A 21,037-nucleotide genomic window follows, 5' to 3' on the forward strand; every position below is an offset into this window, starting at 1 on the left:
TCCATATTGATGGAACAAGCATGCTTCCGCATCAGGAAGGCCAGCCAGCTTCCCTTCTGGAGCGCTAGTTTTTGTACTGGCTGTTATCTAGGCTCTCAGACTAGAATTTACTTTCATGTTTCACTCTTGGGTTAATGCAACTGTTTTCTTGGATTCCATTTCTTTCTTTTTCTTGAATTCCTTTTGTCGTTGTTGGCGTTGTTGGAGTACACCCTCAAGAAAATTTTCTCAGAAAGGGCACGAAAGGAGAATTAACAGATTACTTCCCCCAAATTTGCATATCTGGAAATTCAAATGTAATTGATGGTTCGGCTGAGGATAGATTCTGAGTTCAAAATACCCACCTCCTGACTTTAAAGGTTGAGTTCATTGTTTTCTGGGACCCACTGGGACTGATGAGAAGCCTGTTGCTGATTGGATCCTCATTCCTCTGTGGTTAACCTCTCCTTTCCCTCTCTAAATACTCCAGAGATCTGGCCTTAATCCTTGATATCCTGAAATTCCTCAAGGCTGGTACGGAGTCTAAGTCTCCTTTCGGGTAGAGGAATCAGCATCTCACAGGGGTTGGGTGCCCCTGAAACATGAGTGCAGCTGCTGTGGCTACCGCACTGTGAGAGGGTCTGTGCAGTGGGAACAAAGTCATACTAAGGTGTGAGTGGCTGGTAGGTCAGCTGCTCCCAGGAGGGGTGAGGAGGAGGTATTTATTTTTCATTTATTTATTATTTAAAAAATTTTTATTTTACATTGAAATACAGTTGATTAACAATGTGTTAGTTTCAGGTGTACAGCAAAGTGATTCAGTTATACATATACATGTATCTATTCTTTTTTAAGTTCTTTTCCCATTTAGGTTATTACAGAATATTGAGCAGAGTTCCCTGTGCTATACATATATATCCTTTTCAGTTACCTATTTCAAATATAGTAGTGTGTATATGTCAATCCCAACCTCCCAGTCTATCCCTCTCCTCCACCCTTCCCCCCTGGAAACCATAAATTTGTTCTCTAAGTCTGCATGTCTGTTTCTGTTTTACAAATAATTTCATTTGTTTTTTTTTTTTAGATTCCATATATAAGCGATATCATATGATATCTGTCTTTCTCTGTCTGACTTACTTCACTTGGTATGATAATCTCCAGGTCCATCCATGTTGCTGCAAATGGCATTCTTTCATTCTTTTTTTATGTCTGAGTAATATTCCATTGTATATATGTACCACCATCCTAAATGTTGATGGACATTTAGGTTGCCTCCATGTCTTGGCTATTGTAAACAGTGCTGCAATGAAATTGGGGTGCATGTATTTTTTCGAATTATGGTTTTCTCCATATATATGCCCAGGAGTGTGATTGCTGGATCAATGGTAGCTCCACTTTTAGTTTTTTAAGGAACCTCCGTACTGTTCTCCGTAGTGGCTGCACCAATTTACATTCCCACCAACAGTGTAGGAGGGCTCCCTTTTCTGCACACCCTCTCCCGTGGGCACGGAGCTCCCAGTCTGCGGCGGGCTGCTGGGCGTCGGCTACCAGCACAGCTCTCTCTCCGGAACAGCTCAGAGGGGCCTTCCACTGACCCCAGCCTGGCTGAAGGGCAGACAGAGGAAGTTCCCGCACACTTGGTGGACGGCCAGGCCCTGTCTTTGCGGGCAGCTGTACCCACTGGCTCGGGAGTGCCTGCCGCAGGTGTCTGGAGGCCAGCCCTGGCCTCGGAACCCAACCTGGGGAAGAGAGCCCCAGCCCACTGCTGGCAGAGCCTGGCACGCCCGGCAGGACGGCCTGGGCAGCTGGCCTCCGCTCCTGCACCGGCGTCTTCTCCACCGAGGACAGACATGCCACCTTGCAGCCAGGGGGTCTCGGCCCAGATCTGTTGCCCCCACTTCTTGAGGAAAGCTGGTCCTTTCCCCCACTGTGCTTAGGTGAAGGCGGCCTCTCTGCTCAGGGTCACAGGGAGAGGCTGGGCCCCTGGCAGGGGGGGACCCAGACCCACCTTGGGGACAAACACCTAGGCTCATGGTTTCTGGGACAACGGCTGTAACCGCCACTTCTCCACAGGCTGGGGGCAGTGTGCTGCGTGGGTGCATGTTCGTGGGTGTCTTGGGCAGCTGTTTGGTCTGAATGGAATGAGCTTCCCCGGTATCCTCCCAAGACCTCTGTGAGCTGCACTGGGGCCAGCGCCCGCCTGGGGGCCGCGGGGCCTGGGCTGAGTCTCCTAAGCTGAGGGCGTTCAGGAGGGGGGACGGGGCACGGCCCTCATGGGTCAGGGTTGCAGTCCACGCCCTGGAATAGCCCTCAGCCGTCAAAGGGAGGGGACACCTATCCTGTCACCTCGAAAGCGTGATGCATAGGGAAAGGAGCCAGACACCATCGGCCACGTCTCGTGTGGTCTCGTTTGTATGAAGTGCCCAGAGCAGGCAGGTCCACAGACGCAGAAAGCAGATCGGCGAGGACTAGGGCCTGGCGGGAGCTGGGTAAACTGAGGCACGGTGCATGTTTTCAAGGGTCTATGTGAACAAACATCGATGTGAAACTGGAGGTGATTGGAGCCCCCCCAGGCCCGCCCGACAGGAGCGGGGAGGGCTTTTTATAGAGGAGACTCGGAGAGCAGGAAAATTTGGCCACAGCTTAAGCAGCTGCCGTATTTGGGGAGACCCCACAGCTGTTGGTGTTAGGTGTCTTCAGGTCTCATCTTCCCAGATTCGAGCGCAGTGACTTGACTTAGGCGTCGGCTGGCTTCTGTGGCTACCTGGCATCAGAGCCACTGTCTGACGACCTCCTTGTTTAATTACTGTCACAGGCGACTGGGAAGCAATGCTTAATGGGTGCAGGGTTTCCTCTGGGGGCTTGAAAATTCTGTAGAACTGGATAGAGCACAACTCTGAATGTACTAACATGCACTAAATGCTACTGAACTGGGTGCTTTAAATGGCTAAAGTGGTTAATTTTATGTTACCTGGGTTTTATCTCAATTTATAAAGAAGCCCAATAGTCTAGCTGTGGGCTTGGGGACAGGTCTCAGGGCCACAGGGACCTGGCCTCAGGGTTGCTGGACACTGGGGTGTGAGGGTGAAGGAGGGGCAGTGGTCTGCAGAGAGGGCCAAGGTGGCCAGCACACCTGGGTCCTGCAGCCTTGGGGGCAGCCAGTGTCCAGGCCTGCAGGCCACCTGGAAGCCTGAGCTCATCACCAAAGCAGTGGCCTGAGCTCCTTGTGAGGGCCCAGGGGCCAGCTGCAGGGTCCCTGGACACATGCCCCAAGAGGGCGCACTGCAGGGCACTGCCCAGGCCGAGGAGGGTGCAGACCCTGGGAGCCTCATCCCTCCTGCTGGGACAGACCTGCACCTCGGTCGGAAGGAAAGACAGGCCTAGGGTGGATGTGTCAGAGGCTTAAACCAGGTGGCCAGCCCTTCCCACCCTGGGCTGAGCTAGTGAGGAAGCTGCTCCTGGTTTGAACCAAAAGTGCTTCAGGCCAGTTAACTGCATTCCTAGAAACCTAGCTCACGGAAACCAGCAGAGATGCAGTCAGCGACTCATACACAAAGAGCTCCTGGAGCTTTGCGTGTGGTGCAGATAAGTACAGAGTCTGTGCATCCATTGGTACGGGTCAGGGCAAGTCCATGTAACACAGCATTGGATCAACATCAAAATACTGATATGTTAATTACCAAAGTGCCCACAAAACGTTAAATGGAAAAGCCAGTCATGGATATTATTGAGTGCCTACTACATGCCATGCAACGTATTAGACTGGGGACAACCATGGTGGCCAAGACACAGAGTCACCGCCAGCCGGGTGTGGGACATGGTCCAGTGGAGAAGATAGGCGAACTCTAAACGGAGAGAAAGGCCTGAGCTGTAACAGCCTGGCAGGCTGTCATCTGCAAGAGGCTGTTTTTCGGTGCTTTAAAATCATAGAAGGAGAAGCAGACCTGAGATGAGGATGGAGGTGTTAGACTTGGTGTTAGGTGCAGGTGACACCTAACACCTTGTCCCAGGTGACAAGGGACATCCAGGGGGGAAGGCCTCTGGTCCATTCAGAATTTGGCCCTGGGGCTGCAGTGGTCAACAGGCCAGGGTTCTAGTCTCGGGGGACAGGAGAGTGCCTTGAGGTGGCTATGATTGGAGTTGTCTGGACAGAAGCAGGTGAGGCGAGATTGAAGGACGGAGGCATGGGGGCCGCTGACATTTCTGGGGGGAGAAGGGACTTGCAGCCAAGGAGCCCGGGAGTGAGGCCGAGGGGACACGTGACCCACAGCGGCACTGGGAATTTTTTGGTCAGTGAACAGATGGGAAGCATGACCTCAACTGACCTCACGTCCCACAAGTGCACCAGGGTCTCTGGACTAGGATGGATGGGCCTGGGGGCTAGGTCAGGGTGAAGATGGAGGAGGGAGAGGTGGGGTGAGGATGGTGCCCGATTCCTAGCCTGGAGGACAGAGCCAGTGGTTCAGCCATGGTTAAGATGTCTATGGCGGTTCCGGTTTAGGATGGGACAGATGAGTTCAGATTAAGACAGGACAAATGTCCAAAGGGGATGGGGGAGTCTGGCCAGAGCTATGGATTGGGAGTGTGTCAGGCTGACTAATGGCTCCTCCAAAGATGTCAGGTCCCAACCCCTGGATCCGGTAATTGTACCTTATAAGGAATAAGTGTGTTTGCACAGGTTTAAAGTAAAGATCTGGAAATGGGGAGCTTGGCCTGGATTGTCCAGGTGAGCCCTAATTGCAACCACATCTCCGTATAGGGGGGAGGCGGAAGGAGATATTTTGCAGACAGAACAGGAGAAGCCATCTGACCGCACCTGCAGAAATTTAGAGGGATGCGGCCACGAGCCAGCGAAGCCAGCAGCCTCCAGGAGCTGGGAGAAGCGAGGAACGGATAATGGATTTTCCCCTCGAGAGTCCAGAGGGAGCTCGGCCCTGCTGACACCTGACTTCAGCCCGGTGGTACTGATTTCCTACTTCTGGCCTCCCAAACTGTAAGGGAACAAATTCCTGTTGTTTTAAGCCACCCAGTTTGTGGTGATGTGTGGCAGCCGCCCCAGGACGCTCACGCGGTAGCCTTCCAGACTAGGGGCTGCTGGACGTGGATGAGGCGCAGAATCTCCTGGGAGCACATCTTAGGGTGCGTCTCCCAAGAATGGATGGGGACAGGGGTCTACCTGCGATACAGCATAGGGGAGTGGGGAAGCCAGGTGGGAATAGCAGGGCGTCAGCACAGGAGGCCTGAGTGTGCAGTGACCACCGGGCCTCAGAGCTGCACAGGAAGCGGGTGTCTCCCTGAAGACTGCCACTGGCCGAAGCTGCCTCCTGGGAGTTGGTCCTCTGGTCTGTCCCACGTGCAGGCCAGGTGGTGCCTGTGGCCGGGGTCATCCGGGGGGGCTGGCCCAGCAGTGCTGAGAGATGTGCGCGGACAGGAACGGCTCTGCCCGGGTGGGAGGAGGGCATGGGGCACTGGGTGCAGTGGACACTGCCCTTTCAGACAAAGAGGGCCCGGGAGCCCGGCCAGGGAGGGAGGGAGGGCACATCCCTCATGGGGCCCAGACTGAAGGGCCTGCAGAGGCGGTGGAGGGGGGCGGGTCCTAAGAGCTGGGCCAACTCCCTGTGCCAGAATCCCAGCTTCCACACCACTGGCTGGTGACCCTGGGGGAGCGGTCTGTCCTTGTTCAGCCTAGTGTCCTCATCTAAAGTGGGACAACAAGGACGTCCACCCTGCAGGGCTTCTATGGGGACCGGAAGGCACACAGCACGTGCCCAGAAAACATTACTGATCCTTATGAATTTTAACTTGGTTTTCTGTGTTGAGATCAGTGTAGGTTCACATGCAGTTGTAAAGAATAGTACAGAGAGACCCTGTCCGCTCTACCTGGTCTCTCCTCATGACGACGTCTTACACAACTGTGGTGAGCATCACTGCCAGGAAACCCGTGGCGATAGAGGCCGGGCACAGTGCGTTCCCACCAGCCCAAGGAGCCACACTTCTGTCCTGCTCCCGCCCCTCCTTACCCCTGGGAACCACTGACATGTCACCTCATTCTATAACTTTGTCACATCAAGAATGCCATATACATGGAATCGTACGGTGTGTGAACTTTGGGTTCTTCTCTCCTTTCCATGGCTGGGTAGTTTTGTATGGTGTGCACGGCCGCAGCTGGTTTAAGGTCACCTGGGCTGTTCCCTGGTTTTGGCTGTTATGAATAGAGCTGCTACCAACATTCGTGTTCAGATTTTTGTGCGAACGTCAGTTTCCCTTTCTCTGGGATAAGGCCCGGGGTGCAGTTGCCAGCTTGTATAGTGGTTGTGTGTTCAGTTTCTAAAGAAACCACCAAGCTGTCTTCCCAAACGGCTGCACCGTGTTACCTTCCCATCCCTGGCTGTGCGTGAGGGATTCGGTTTCCCCACATCCACACCAGGATTTGATGCGTTACTATTTTTCATTTTAGCTATTTTGATAGGAAGTTATGGTATTTCATTGGTTTTAATTTGCATTTCCCTAATGACAATGGTGTTTTACATCTTTTTCATGTGATGATTTGCCATCTGTAGACCCTCTTTAATGAAATGTTTCTTCATGCCTTTAACTTACCTTCTTATTAGATTTTCTGTGTTTTTACTGTTGAGTTTTGAGAATTCTTTATATGTTCTAGATACTAATCCTTTGTCAGATTTTCAATTTACAAATATTTTCTCCTGGTCTGTGACTTGTCTTTTCATCTTCTTCCCAGGATCTTCTGCAGAGCAACATCTTCTGTTCACACGAAACCCTGTACATGAATGTTGGTAGCAGCTTTATTCGTAACAGCCTAAACCAGGAATCAGCCCAGATGCCGACTTCAATAGGTGAGTGCTTAAACGAAGTTTAAAAAAAATTTTGTCAAGCAATTTGCACTCCTGCCCAGTGCATGTTAGTATCAGAGGTACCAAGGGAAACAAGCACTGCATGGAACAAGTCTCTCCTGACGCAGAGAAGAGACTTAGCCGGTTCTGCTTCAAGAGTGGGCATCGGTCTCCACGCCAGGGGGCTCCTCCCGGCAGCTGCTGCAGGGCCATTGGTTGCACGCAGCCCTCTTGTGCTGCATCGGAAGAACACTGTCCCCCCACCCCCCCAGCAGGGGACAGATACAGCAGAGGGGTTGGCCAGGTGCTGTGTGATGCATGTAGCTAAGCAGAGCAGAGGAGCACACACTGAGCCTGGCAAGTCCAGCAGGGCTGCGTGGGCCCTTTATCTCTTGATGAGGAATTGTCCAGGCCCAAGGCCCATTCTTACGCGGCTGAGTGGGGTATTGAAAGACTATAAGCGGGAGATTTCCTTTCCCAACATATTTAATTAATTGATTAATTTTAAAATTTAATTTAATTAATTAATTTTTTCATTGGGGTACAGTTGTTTTACAATGTTGCGTTAGTTTCTGCTGTGCAGCAAAGTGGAGTTACCTGTGCTGTACAGCAGGTTCTTATTAGTTATCTATTTTATACATGTTGGTGTATATATGTCAACCCCAATCTCCCAATTCATCCCACCGCCACCCCCTCCTACACTTCCCCCCTTGGCATCCACATGTCTGTTCTTCACATCTGTGTCTCTATCTCTACCCTGCAAACTGGTTCGTCTGTACCATTTTTCTAGATTCCACACATATGCATTAATATGCGATATTTGTATTTCTCTTTCTGACTTACTTCACTCTGTATGACAAAATCTCTAGGTCCATCCATGTTTCTACAAATGACCCAATTTCATTCCTTTTTACGGCTGAGTAGTATTCCATTGTATATATGTACCACATCTTCTTGATCCATTCGTCTGTCTGTGGACATTTAGGTTGCTTCCATGACCTGGCTGTTGTAAATAGATCTGCAATGAACATTGTGGTACATGTGTCTTTTTTTTTTTTTTTTTTTTTGCGGTACACAGGCCTCTCACTGTTGTGGCCTCTCCCATTGTGGAGCACAGGCTCCAGACACTCAGGCTCAGCAGCCATGGCTCACAGGCCCAGCCGCTCCATGGCATGTGGGATCCTCCTGGACCAGGGCATGAACCTGTGTCCCCTGTATCGGCAGGCGGACTCTCAACCACTGCGCCACCAGGGAAGCCCCATGTGTCTTTTTGAATTATAGTTTTCTCTGGGTATATGCCCAGTAGTGGGATTGCTGGGTCATATGGTAAATCTATTTTTTGTTTTTTAAGGAACCTCCATAGTGGCTGTATCAGTTTACATTCCTACCAACAGTGCAAGAGGGTTCCCTTTTCTCCACACCCTCTCCAGCATTTGTTGTTTGTAGATTTTCCGATGATGCCCATTCTAACTGGTGTGAGGTGATACCTCATTGTAGTTTTGATTTGCATTTCTCTAATGATTAGTGATGTTGAGCATCCTTTCATGTGTTTGTTGGCCATCTGTATATCTTCTTTGGAGAAATGTCTATTTAGGTCTTCTGCCCATTTTTGGATTGGGTTGTTTGTTTTTTTGATATTGAGCTGCATGAGCTGTTTATGTATTTTGGATATTAATCCTTTGTGCATTGATTTGTTTGCAAATATTTTCCCTCATTCTGAGGGTTGTCTTTTTGTTTTATTTATAGTTTCCTTTGCTGTGCAAAAGCTTTTAAGTTTCATTAGGTCCCATTTGTTTATTTTTGTTTTTATTTCCATTACTCTAGGAGGTGGGTCAAAAAAGATCTTGCTGTGATTTATGTCAAAGAGTGTTCTTCCTATGTTTTCCTGTAAGAGTTTTATAGCGTCCAATCTTACATTTAGGTCTCTAATTCATTTTGAGTTTATTTTTGTGTATGGTGTTAGGGAGTGTTCTAATTTCATTCTTTTACAAGTAGCTGTCCAGTTTTCCCAGCACTGCTTATTGAAGAGACTGTCTTTTCTCCATTGTATATGCTTGTCATAGATTAGTTGACCATACATGCGTGGGGTTATCTCTGGGCTTTCTATCCTGTTCCATTGATCTATATTTCTGCTTTTGTGCCAATACCATATTTTCTTGATTACTGTAGCTTTGTAGTATAGTCTGAAGTCAGGGAGTCTGATTCCTCCAGCTCCAGTTTTTTTTTTTTTTTCTCAAGATTGCTTTGGCTATTTGGGGTCTTTTGTGTCTCCATACAAATTTTAAAGTTTTTTGTTCTAGTTCTGTAAAAACTGCCACTGGTAGCTTGATAGGGATTGCATTGAATCTGTAGATTGCTTTGGGTAGTATAGTCATTTTCACAATATTGATTTTTCCAATCCAAGAACATGGTATATCTCTTTATCTGTTTGTGTCATCTTTGATTTCTTTCATTAGTGTATCATAGTTTTCTGAGTACAGGTCTTTTACCTCCTTAGGTAGGTTTATTCCTAGGTATTTTATTCTTTTTGTTGCAATGGTGAATGGGATTGTTTCCTTAATTTCTTTTTCTGATCTTTTGTTGTTAGTGTATAGGAATGCAAGAGATTTCTGTGCATGAATTTTGTATCCTGCAACTTCACCAAACTCATTGATTAGCTCTAGTAGTTTTCTGGTGGCATCTTTAGGATTTTCTATGTATAGTATCATGTCATCTGCAAACAGTGACAGTTGTACTTCTTCTTTCCAATTGGTATTCCTTTTATTTCTTTTTCTTCTCTGATTGCTGTGGCTAGGACTTCCAAAACTATGTTGAATAATAGTGGTGAGAGTGGACATCCTTGTCTCTTCCTGATCTTAGAGGAAATGGTTTCAGTTTTTCACCATTGAGAATGATATTTGCTGTGGGTTTGTCATATAAGGCCTTTATTATGTTGAGGTAGGTTCCCTCTATGCCCACTTTCTGGAGAGTTTTTATCATAAATGGGTATTGAATTTTGTCAAAAGCTTTTTCTGCATCTATTGAGAAGATCATATGGTTTTCATTCTTCAGTTTGTTAATATGGTGTATCACACTGATTGATTTTCATATATTGAAGAATCCTTGCATCCCTGGGATAAATCACACTTCATCATGGTGTATGATCCTTTTAATGTGTTGTTGGGCTCTGTTTTCTAGTATTTTGTTGAGGATTTTTGAATCTATATTCATCAGTGATATTGGTCTCTAATTTTCTTTTTTTTGTGTAGTATCTTTTTCTGGTTTTGGTATCAGGGTGATGGTGGCCTCGTAGAAAGAGTTTGGGAGTGTTCCTTCCTCTGCAATTTTTTGAAGAGTTTGAGAAGGATGAGTGTTAGCTCTTCTCTAAATGTTTGATAGAATTCATCTGTGAAGCCATCTGGTTCTGGACTTTTGTTTGTTAGAAGGTTTTTAATCACAGTTTCGATTTAATTACTTGTGATTGGTCTGTTCATAATTTCTATTTCTTCCTGGTTCAGTCTTGGAACGTTATACCTTTCTAAGAATTGGTCTGTTTCTTCCAGGTTGTCCATTTTATTGGCATACAGTTGCTTATAGTAGTCTCTTATGATGCTTTGTATTTCTGTGGTGTCCATTGAAACTTCTCCTTTTTCATTTCTAATTTTATTGATTTGAGTCCTCTCCCTCTTTTTCTTGATGAGTCTGGCTAAAGGTTTATCAATCTTGTTTATCTTCTCAAAGCACCAGCTTTTAGTTTTATTTTTATTTAGTTTTATCTTTGCTATTATTTTCTTTGTTTCTATTTCAGTTATTTCTGCTCTGACCTTTATGATTTCTTTCCTTCTACTAACTTTGGGTTTTGTTTGTTCTTCTTTCTCTACTTCCTTTAGGTGTAAGGTTAGATTGTTGATTTGAGATTTTTCTTGTTTCTTGAGGTAGGATTGTATTGCTATAAACTTCCCTCTTAGAACAGCTTTTGCTGTGTCCCATAATTTTTGGATCGTCATGTTTTCATTGTCATTTGTCTCTAGGTATTTTTTGATTTCCTTTTTGATTTCTTCAGTGATCTCTTGGTTGTTTAGTAGTGCATTGTTTAGCCTCCATATATTTGTGTTTTTTACATTTTTTTCCTGTAATTGACTTCTAATCTCATAGCATTGTGGTCATAAAAGATGCTTGATATGATTTCAAGTTTCTTAAATTTACCAAGGCTCGATTTGTGACCCAAGATGTGATCTATCCTGGAGAATGTTCCATGAGTGCTTGAGAAGAAAGTACAATCTGCTGTTTTCAGATGGAATGTCCTATAAAGATCAATTAAATCTATCTGGTCTATTGTGTCATTTAAAGCTTGTGTTTCTTTATTAATTTTCTGTCTGGATGATCTGTCCATTGGTGAAAGTGAGGTGTTAAAGTCCCTCACTATTACTGTATTACTGTCAGTTTCCTCTTATAGCTGTTAGCATTTGCCTTATGTATTGAGGTGCTCCTATGCTGGGTGTATATATATTTACAACTGTTATATCTTCCTCTTGGATTGATCCCTTGATCATTATGTAGTGTCCTTCCTTGTCTCTTGCAACATTCTTTAATTTAAAGTCTATTTTATCTGATATGAGTATTGCTACTCCAGCTTTCTTTTGATTTCAGTTTGCATGTAATATCTTTTTCCATCTCTTCACTTTCAATCTGTATGTGTCCCTAGGTCTGAAGTGGGTCTCTTGTAGACAGCATATATATGGGTCTTGTTTTTGTATACATTCAGCCAGTTTGTGTCTTTTCGTTGGAGTGTTTAATCCATTCACATTTAAGGTAATTATTGATATGTATGTTCCTATTACCATTTTCTTAATTGTTTGGGGTTTGTTTTTGTAGATCGTTTTCTTCTTTTGTGTTTCCCACTTAGAGAAGTCCCTTTAGCATTTGTTGTACAGCTGGTTTGGTGGTGGTGAATTCTCTTAGCTTTTGCTTGTTTGTAAAGCTGTTGATTTCTCCATCAAATATGAATGAGATCCTTGCTGGGTAGAGTAATCTTTGTTGTAGGTTCTTCCCTTTCATCACTTTAAATATGTTTTGCCACTCCCTTCTGGCTTGTAGAGTTTCTGCTGAGAAATCAGCTGTTAACCTTATGGGAGTTCCCTTTTATGTTATTTGTCATTTTCCCCTTGTTGCATTCAATAATTTTTCTTTGTCTTTAATTTTTGTCAATTTGATTACTGTGTGTCTTGACGTGTTTCTCCTTGGGTTTATCCTGCCTGGGACTCTCTGCACTTCCTGGACTTGGGTGGCTATTTCCTTTCCCATGTTAGGGAAATTTTCAACTATAATCTCTTCAAATATTTTCTTGGGTCCTTTCTCTCTCTCTTCTCCTTCTGGGACCCCTATAATGCGAATGTTGGTGTGTTTAATGTTGTCCCTGAGGTCTCTTAGGCTGTCTTCATTTCTTTTCATTCTTTTTTCCTTATTCTGTTCTGTGGCAGTGATGTCCACCATTCTGTCTTCCAGGTCACTTATCTGTTCTCCTGCCTCAGTTATTCTACTATTGATTCCTTCTAGTGTATTTTTCATTTCAGTTATTGTATTGTTCATCTCTGTTTGTTCTTTAATTCCTCTAGGTGTTTGTTCTTTAATTCTTCCAGGTCTTTGTTAAACATCTCTTGCATCTTCTCGATCTTTGCCTCCATTCTTTTTATGAGGTCCTGGATCATCTTCACTATCATTATTCTGAATTCTTTTTCTGGAAGGTTGCCTATCTCCACTTCATTTAGTTGTTTTTTGGGGGTTTTACCTTTTTCCTTCATCTGGGACATAGTCCTCTGCCTTTTCATCTTGTCTATCTTTCTGTGATTGTGGTTTTCCTTCCACAGGTTGCAGGATTGTAGTTCTTCTTGCTTCTGCTGTCTGCCCTCTGGCAGAGGAGGCTATCTAAGAGGCTCGTCCCAACATATTTTGATTAAATCCAATTTATCCATTTTCTTTTCTATTTTTGGCTTGTGTCTTTGTTACAAGTCTGAGAACTATTTTACTACCCTAAATTCCCAAGATTTTCTCCCATGTTTGTTTCAAAAAGTTTTGTAATTTTTCATTTAAGTCCATGATCCATTTTGAATTACTCTTTATATAAGGTTTGAGACTTTGGTGGAGGTTCACGTTTGCCGGTGAATGTCTACTTGGTTCAGCATCTTTTCTAATGAATGCATTTAATGCTCTACATTTTTCCCTCAGCACTGCTTTAGCTGTGCTCCATCATTTTGATATGTCTTTTTATTTAGTTCAATGGATTTATTTTTTTATTTCACTAAGGACTTCTTCTTTGGCTCATGGGATTATTTAGAAGTGCCTTGCTTAGTTTCTAAGTGTTTGAAGATTTTTTTTCTTACTGAATATTAGTTTTATTCTGTTGTGGTCAGACAACACACTCTGTATGATTTTGATTCTTTTAAAATTGTTGAGATCTTTCTTATGTCCTAGATTGTATGGTCAATACTGTTATATGTTTCATGGATACTTGGAAAGAATGTGTATAATGCCGTTGTTGAGAGGCATGTTCTATAAATGTCAATTAGATCCTAATTGGATTGAGTTGTTGGTTGATGGTGTGGTTGAGTTCTTCTATGTCTGCTGATTTTTTGTAAATGTGTTCTATCAATCACAGAGAAACTCCATGTATAATTATAGATTTGTCTATTTCTTCTTTCAATTCTATCAGTCTTTGCTTCACATGTTTTGTAGCTGTTTCTGTGGTACAAACACATTTAGCATTGCTGTGTTTTCTTTTATCAATTGCTATGTCTTCTTTTATCATTATATAATGTCATTCTCTGTCACTGGTGATTTTCTTCGCTCTAAAGTATACTTTTTCTGATATTAATACAGGCAGTACTCCTTTCTTTTTGATTAATGTTCACACAATATATCTTTTTCCATCTCTTTGCTTTCAACCTGCCTATAGCATTATATTTGAAGTGAGTTTCCTGTAGACTGTATATTGTTGAGTATACTGAGTATATTGTTGAGTATATTGAATATATTGTTGAATCATGTTTTCTAATCTCTGCCTTTTAAATGGAGTATTTAGACAATTTACATTTAATGTAGTTTTTTGATATGTTAGCGCTTAGGTTTGCCATTTTCTTTTTGTTTTAAGTGTATTCCCTCTGCTTTTTATTTTACCTTTCTGTGGGTTACTTAAACACTTTTAATTATTAGGTTAATTAATTTTTATTTTTTATTGAAATACAGTTGATGTACAATATTATGTTAGTTTCAGGTGTACTGCATAGCGATTTGACATTTGCATACATCATGAAATGATCACCATGGTAACTCAAGTAACTGTCTGTCCTCATACAAAATTGTTACAATATTACAATACTATTGACCATATTATTGACCATATTACTTATGTAATATGCTGTATATTACATCCTTGTCGCTTATTTGTTTTATAACTGGAAGTTTGTACCTCTTTCACCTATTTTGCCCTCCCCACTTCTCTCCCCTCTGACAACCACCTTTTTGTTCTCTGTATCTATGAGTCTGTTTTAATTTTGTTTTGTATTTTAGATTCCATATACACAAGAGATCCTATGGAATTTTCTTTCTCTGTCTGACTTATTTCATTTAACGTAATACCCTCTAAATCCATCCATTTGCTGCAAATGACAAGATTTCATTTTTTATGACCAAGCAATATTCCATTGTGTGTGCGTATGTACATATATATGTATGTGTAAACATATATATGTATACACACACACACACACACACATACACACCCCACATCTTCTTTATCCATTCATCTACCAGAGGACACTTATGTTGATTTCATGTCTTGGCTATTGTAAATAATGCTGCCATGAACATTGGTGTGCATATATCTTTTTGAATTAGTGTTTTTATTTTCTTCTGGTAAATACCCAGTAGTAAAATTGCTGGATCACATGGAAGTTCTAGTTTTAATTTTTTGAGGAAACTCCATACTGTTTTCCCTAGTGGTTGCACAAATTTACATTTCCACCAGCAGTGCACAAGTGTTCCCTTTTCTCTACATCCTCTCCAGCACTTGCCATTTTGTTGTGTTTTTGACAGTAGCCACTCTGAGAGGTATGAGGTGGTATTGCAATGTGGTTTTGATTTGCATTTCCCTGATAATTAGAGATGTTGAGCATCTTTTCACATGTTGGTTGGCCATCTGTATGTCTTCTTTGGAAAAATGTCTATTCAGATCCTCTGCCCATTTTTTAATCAGGTTGTGTTTTTTGATGTTTAGTTGTATGAGTTCGTTGTAATTTTGTATATTAACCCCTTATTGGATATATTGTTTACAAATATCTTCTCCCATTCAGTGGGCTGCCTTTTTGTTTTGCTGGTTGTTTCCTTCCCTGTGAAAAAGCCTTTTAGTTTAGTCTCATTTGTTTATTTTTGATTTTGTTCCCTTGCCTGTAGAGACAGATCCAAAAAATTATTCCTAAGATCCATGTCAAAGAGCATACTGCCTATGTTTTCTTCTAGGAGTTTTATGGTTTTAGGTCTTACGTCTAAGTCTTTAATCTATTTTGAGTTTATTTTTGTATATGGTGTGAGAAAGTAGTCCAGTTTGATTCTTTTGCATGTAGCTATCTGGTTTTCCCGGTGCCATTTACTGAAGAGACTATCTTTTCTTCACTATATATTTTTACCTCCTTTGTTGTAGATTAATTGACCATAATTGCGTGGGTTTATTTCTGGGCTGTCTATTCTGTACCATTGATCTATGTGTTTGTTTTTGTGCCAGTTATACGGTTTTGATTACTGTAACTTTGTAGTATAGTTTGAAATCAGGAAGGGACTATGATACCTCCAGCTTTGTTCTTCTTTCTCAAGACTGCTTTGGCTATTTGGGGTCTTTTGTGTTTTCATATAAATTTTAGAATTATTTGTTCTAGTTCTGTGAAAATTGCCATTGGTATTTTGATAGGGATTGCTTTGAATCTGTAGATTGCCTTGGGTAATGTGGTTATTTTAACAATATTAATTCTTTCAATCCATGAGCATGGTATATCTTTCCATTTGTGTCATCTTCAATTTCTTTCATCAGTGTCTTATAGTTTTCAGAGTCCTTTACCTCTTTGGTTAGATTTACTCTGACATATTTTATTCTTTTTGATGAAAATGTAAATGAGAATTTTTCTTAATTTCTCTTTCTGATAGTTCATTATTAGTGTATAAAAATGCAACAAATTTCTGTGTATTAATTTTGTATCCTGCAACTTTGCTGAATTCATTTATTAATTCTAAATTTTTTTGGTAGTGTCTTTAGAATTTTCTATATATAGTATCATGTCATCCGCAAACAGTGACAGTTTTACTTCTTTTTTCAAATTTGTACTTCTTTTATTTCTTTTCTTGCCTGATTACTGTGGCTAGGAATTCCAACGCTATGTCAAATAAAAGTGTTGAGAGTGGGCATACTTGTATTGTTCCTGATCTTAGAGGAAATGCTTTCAGATTTTCACGGTTGAGTATGATGTTGGCTGTAGGTTTGTCATATGTGGGCTTTTTTATGTTGAGGTATGTTCCCTCTATGTCCACTTTGTTGAGAGTTTTAATGATAAGTGGATGTTGAATTGTGGTGTCTAAAGCTTTTTATGCATCTATTGAGATGATCAGATGATTTTATTCTTCAACTTGTGAATGTGGTGTGTCACGTTGACTGCTTTGTGGATATACTGAACCATCTTTGCATCTCTAGGACAAATCCTACCTGAGCATGGGTATGATCCTTTCAATGTATTTTTGAATTCAGTTTGCTAATATTTTGTTGAGGATTTTTGTGTCTATGTTCATCAGTGATACTGGCCTGTAATTTTCTTTTGTTGTGGTGTCTTTGTCTGGTTTTGGTATCAGGGTGATGCTGGCCTCGTAGAATGTGTTCAGAAGCATTCCTTCCTCTTCAATTTTTTGGGGATCGTTTAAGAAGGATCAGTGTTAACTCTTTTTTAAATGTTTTGTAGAATTCACCTGTGAAGCTGTCTGGATTTGGACTTTCGTTTGCTGAGACATAAACACTTTTTTTAGAATTCCATTTTGAGTTAACTATTGTGTTTCTATGTTTATCTCTTTGTATGTTCCAAAATTCTTTCTCTTACTGTTTCTTTATTGTTTAAAGAACTTCCTTTAGCCATTTTTTGGGGGTAGGTATACAAGCAAGAAAGTCTCTTAGTTGTCTTTCATCTGAGAATGGCTTGATCTCCCTTTTATTCCTGAAGGACATTGTTTTCTGAATATAGGATTCTGTATGGACAGTTCTTTTCTTTCAACACTTAAAAATAATTTTTTGCCATTTTCATTCTGGCTTCTATGGTTGCTGTGTTGGATGCATTTTGTCACCCTGCATTCTTTCACATGGGACCACTCCTCAATAGGCAGTTTCGGGATGGATGCTTGCCTATCAAAGGGCCCCATCCTCCTGGGGCCACCGTACTTGGTTTATGGATGATCATGTATGTGATCCAACCCAGACCAATGTGGGCTCTGCCTTCGGTTTTTATGTTAAGCCGGGGCTGGTAAATTGGTATATGGTTGAAGGCTGATGGCACTGTTCTAGGTGCTGGGGGGTGGGAGGCAGACCCACAGGCCTGTTGGAGCTGGTCTCCCTACAACAGGAGGGACAGACGGGAGGTGAGTGCCATGTGCTCTTTTCTCCTGACCCTCCTCCCCATCACCTATAGCTTCCCAATGGGACTGATGTGCATTTTCTCCACACTCTATGGCTCAGAGGCTGGGTTAGCCTTCTTCCGAGGCACTGGAGATGCCCACCTGGCCTCCACCCCTCAGAACAGGTCTGCTCCAGCCTGTGGCCACCCTGGAGCCAGGGGCCCCCAGGGAAAAAGCCAGCCTGTCCGCAGAGTTGCTGGGAGAGTCCACAGCTCTCGCCTTGTGTAGTGATGCCACCGTTGGCCAGACACAACCCACCAGGCCGAGATCAGCACAGCTGTGCCAGCTGCCCTGCAGGGGCATGTGTGAGGGGCGTGGCTGTTGTTTAAGCCTCTGCATTGGGGAAGGTCTGTTAGCAGCATTACCATGGCAACAACTGACTGATACACAGTGTAAGCAAGGAGCATCTGCCTCCAGGCTTCAAAGGTGGGTGTTTTCATTGTCTGTTGTTGGGGTAACAAATTGCCACCAGTTTGGTGGCTGAAAACAGCACCATTCACTGTCTTATAGTTCTGAAGGTCAGCTGCCTGGATGGTCTCAGTTGGGTCCTCTGCTGGGGGTCTTGCAAGGCTGAAATCAAGCAGTCAGCCTGGCTGTGTTCTCATCGGGAGCTTGGGGTCCTCATCCAAGATGATTCTGATCTTTGGCTAAATTCGGTTCCTGTGGTTGTAGGACTGAAGTCCTGTTTCCTTCCTGGCTGACAGCTGGGTCCAGTCTTTGTTCATAGCGGCTGCCTGTGTCCTCCTTGTGCTTTCTGTGTGGCCCCTCCGACAATGGCAGGCCCAGTTTCTCTCATGCTCTGACTCTCTGGCCTCTCCTCCGGCTCCCTTTCCTGCTACATCTCACTGACTCTTCCTCCTTCCTCATCTGCTCTTAAGGGCTCATGTCCAGAGAGTCCAGGATAATCTCCCAGTTTTAAAGTCGGCTGATTGGTAACCTTAATTCCATCTGCCAAGTTCCTTCCCAGCAGTACCTGGATTATGGTTTGATTGAACAACCGGAGGACAGAAATCTCGGGGACGTCTTTAGAATTCCGGCCCTGCACCAGGGCCGTGCCATGGCCAGCTGGCTGAGGAACGGACTTCTGTATTATCTCACACCTGTCAGCGCCGGATCAGAGATTAGAACGCAGGGTTGGAAAGAATTCATTAGGAATCTCTTCTGAAAGTTGAATGCAAAGAACTGTTATGATTTACATTTTTAAAAATGGCTTGTTTTCTCTTTAGTAGAATTTGCGGTACGAAAGTACATTGTTTCAGGTTGAGGAGATAACTCTTAGTAGACAAGCAAAACAGTTAGTGTATGCATAGAAAATATCCTCAGGTTTATGTCTTCTGTGATCACATGCAGGGGTCTCCTTGCCTGTGTGTTGCTCCTTGGCAGTCGCCCCGTCCTGGAGTATGCACAGTGGAGACCCTGGATTTTAGTAAGAGGTCTTCTCTAGTAAATGCTGGGGAGGGTGTGGAGAAACGGGAACCTTCTTACACCGTCGGTGGGAATGTAAATTGGTGCAGCCACTATGCAGAACAGTACGGAGGTTCCTTAAAAAACTAAAAATAGAATTATCATATGACCCAGCAATCCCACTCCTGGAAAAAATGAAAACTCTAATTCGAAAAGACACATGCACCCCAATGTTCACTGCAGCACTGTTTACAATAGCCAGGTTATGGAAGCAGCCTAAGTGTCCATCAACAGATGAATGGATAAAGAAGGTATAGTATATACGTACGTATACACACTATGGAATACTACTGAGCCATAAAGAAAGAGTGAAATAATGCAATTTGCAGCAACATGAATGCACCTAGAGATTGTCATACCAAGTGAAGTCAGACAGATAAAGACAAATATCACATGATATCACTTATGTGTGGAATCTAAAAAATGACACAAATGAAGTTATTTACAAAACAGAAACGGGCTCACAGATATAGAAAATGAACTTATGGTTACCAAAGGGGAAAGCGGGGGAGGGATAAATTAGGAGTTTGGGATTAGCAGATACACACAACTATATATAAATAGATGAGCAACAAGGACCCACTGTACAGCACAGGGAACTCTACTCAATATCTTGTAATTTATAATTACCACGCCCCATGGCCAAGGCCAGCCGAGACACCCTGCCAGCCCCAAGCTACCGGGCAGGTGCCCTCGCACTTGTACACGATTCCTTTGTTCCACCACAAGGCAAAAGGGCGCTCTTTACTATGGGCTTGACGGGATTCTGTGATTCAGACCTGCTCAGTCCCTGGGGGCAGCTGCCACTTCCTTGCTCCAACTTTCCATCTCTGAGTGCGACCTCTCACCCCACGGCTGCATTTCTGGTGGCCCCAGAGCTTGCAGGGTTGGGACAGCTGACGAGGGAACCCTCTGCCGTCCTCACACCTTTCGCTGAAAACTTCGCCTCCTGGCCAGAGGGCTTCCCACCCTGGGATTTCCCCAGGAATGACTTTAAGACAGAAGCATCCGTCGTGTTCCTTTAGACCCAGACAGTGGAGGGCCAGGTAGGGGCAGAGATGTCTTGGGAAGGGGCATCTGATTGCGTCCGTTCACAAGTCCCTTGGGCAAGTCTTCTGCCCCGAGAGCCCCAAGTCCATCTCCACAATTTGGAGGAGTGGGTCTCAATGTGAAATCAACATCCCAGGCAGGAAGGGCATTGGGAAGCCGGTTCCCGTCATCCCTGGCCTGGCTTATAGCCCTGTGGGCGGTGTTCACTGCTTTCCAGGCGGGACTCGACCGTGAGGGTCCTCACTTCCCCCGCCCCCGCCTCCCACAAGGGGCCCTTTTCCTGGCTGTCCGACGTGGACAGTGGGTTGTTTTCTTTGTTACTCTCGCCCAGGTTACTCCAGTGGGAGGCAAGAGCAAAGGTGTCCCCAAGCATCATGGCATATTTGACCAAATCACGTGCCGTTTTAACTAACATATTTTTTTTCCCCTGCAGGACGGGAAGAGAGATGGACGAACAAAAATGTTCTGAGCAGGAGAGCGGTTTCCATCTTCCATTCTATCAAGGTGTGGGTGTGTTTGAATCTTCCCATGATACAGAGTCTCTAAAACAGAATCACATCTGTATTAATTCAGGAAGTATTTGCTGAGCCCCCTCGTCGTGCCAGCTCTGTGCTAAGAACGGATAAACCAGATGACGGGGACCGTCCTGACTCCAGGAGCTTCTCATAGGAGAAATCCATGTAGAGACACGTTTCACACCAGAATGAGAGACCTGCAAATAAAACAAACAATCCCTGAAACTATCTGTGCTCTGAAAATGCCCACGATCAAGTTCTGACTTCTGGGTTCAGTGGCCGAGTTTCACCTCGGCCAAGTTTCCGGGACGGGGCCCCTGCGCCTCCAGCACCCTGGACTAGCCTGTGCTATTTGGGGGCAGTTAAGTCCCCACCTTGCAGTCCTCACCCTCGCAATGTTAGCTGCTTAGTAGTGGCCACTAGGCACAGTGCTTGTTCCGGGTAAAATGATTAAATATTGAAACAGGTTTGAATACTGACGTTTGTGAATTTATGTTTCCA

At 43.9% G+C, this 21,037-nt stretch overlaps 1 protein-coding gene across 2 annotated transcripts in view; it reads left to right on the top strand.

Moving 5' to 3' along the window:
• C16H10orf143 (chromosome 16 C10orf143 homolog) overlaps window positions 1-21,037 on the top strand; it is a 108,321-nt gene that overhangs the window by 85,879 nt on the left and 1,405 nt on the right. The window contains exons 3-5 of one of the 2 annotated variants that reach the window (XM_067709026.1): window positions 4,739-4,940; window positions 6,719-6,833; window positions 20,455-21,032. In XM_067709026.1, the coding sequence (XP_067565127.1) occupies window positions 4,739-4,940; window positions 6,719-6,833; window positions 20,455-20,567 (430 nt within the window). In that variant the 3' untranslated portion in view covers window positions 20,568-21,032. Of the gene's footprint in view, window positions 1-4,738; window positions 4,941-6,718; window positions 6,834-20,454; window positions 21,033-21,037 lie in introns of those variants that run through there. The other variant, XM_067709027.1, reaches the window with a different exon arrangement.

Source organism: Pseudorca crassidens, chromosome 16 (assembly GCF_039906515.1).
Source record: "Pseudorca crassidens isolate mPseCra1 chromosome 16, mPseCra1.hap1, whole genome shotgun sequence".
NCBI lineage: Eukaryota > Metazoa > Chordata > Mammalia > Artiodactyla > Delphinidae > Pseudorca > Pseudorca crassidens.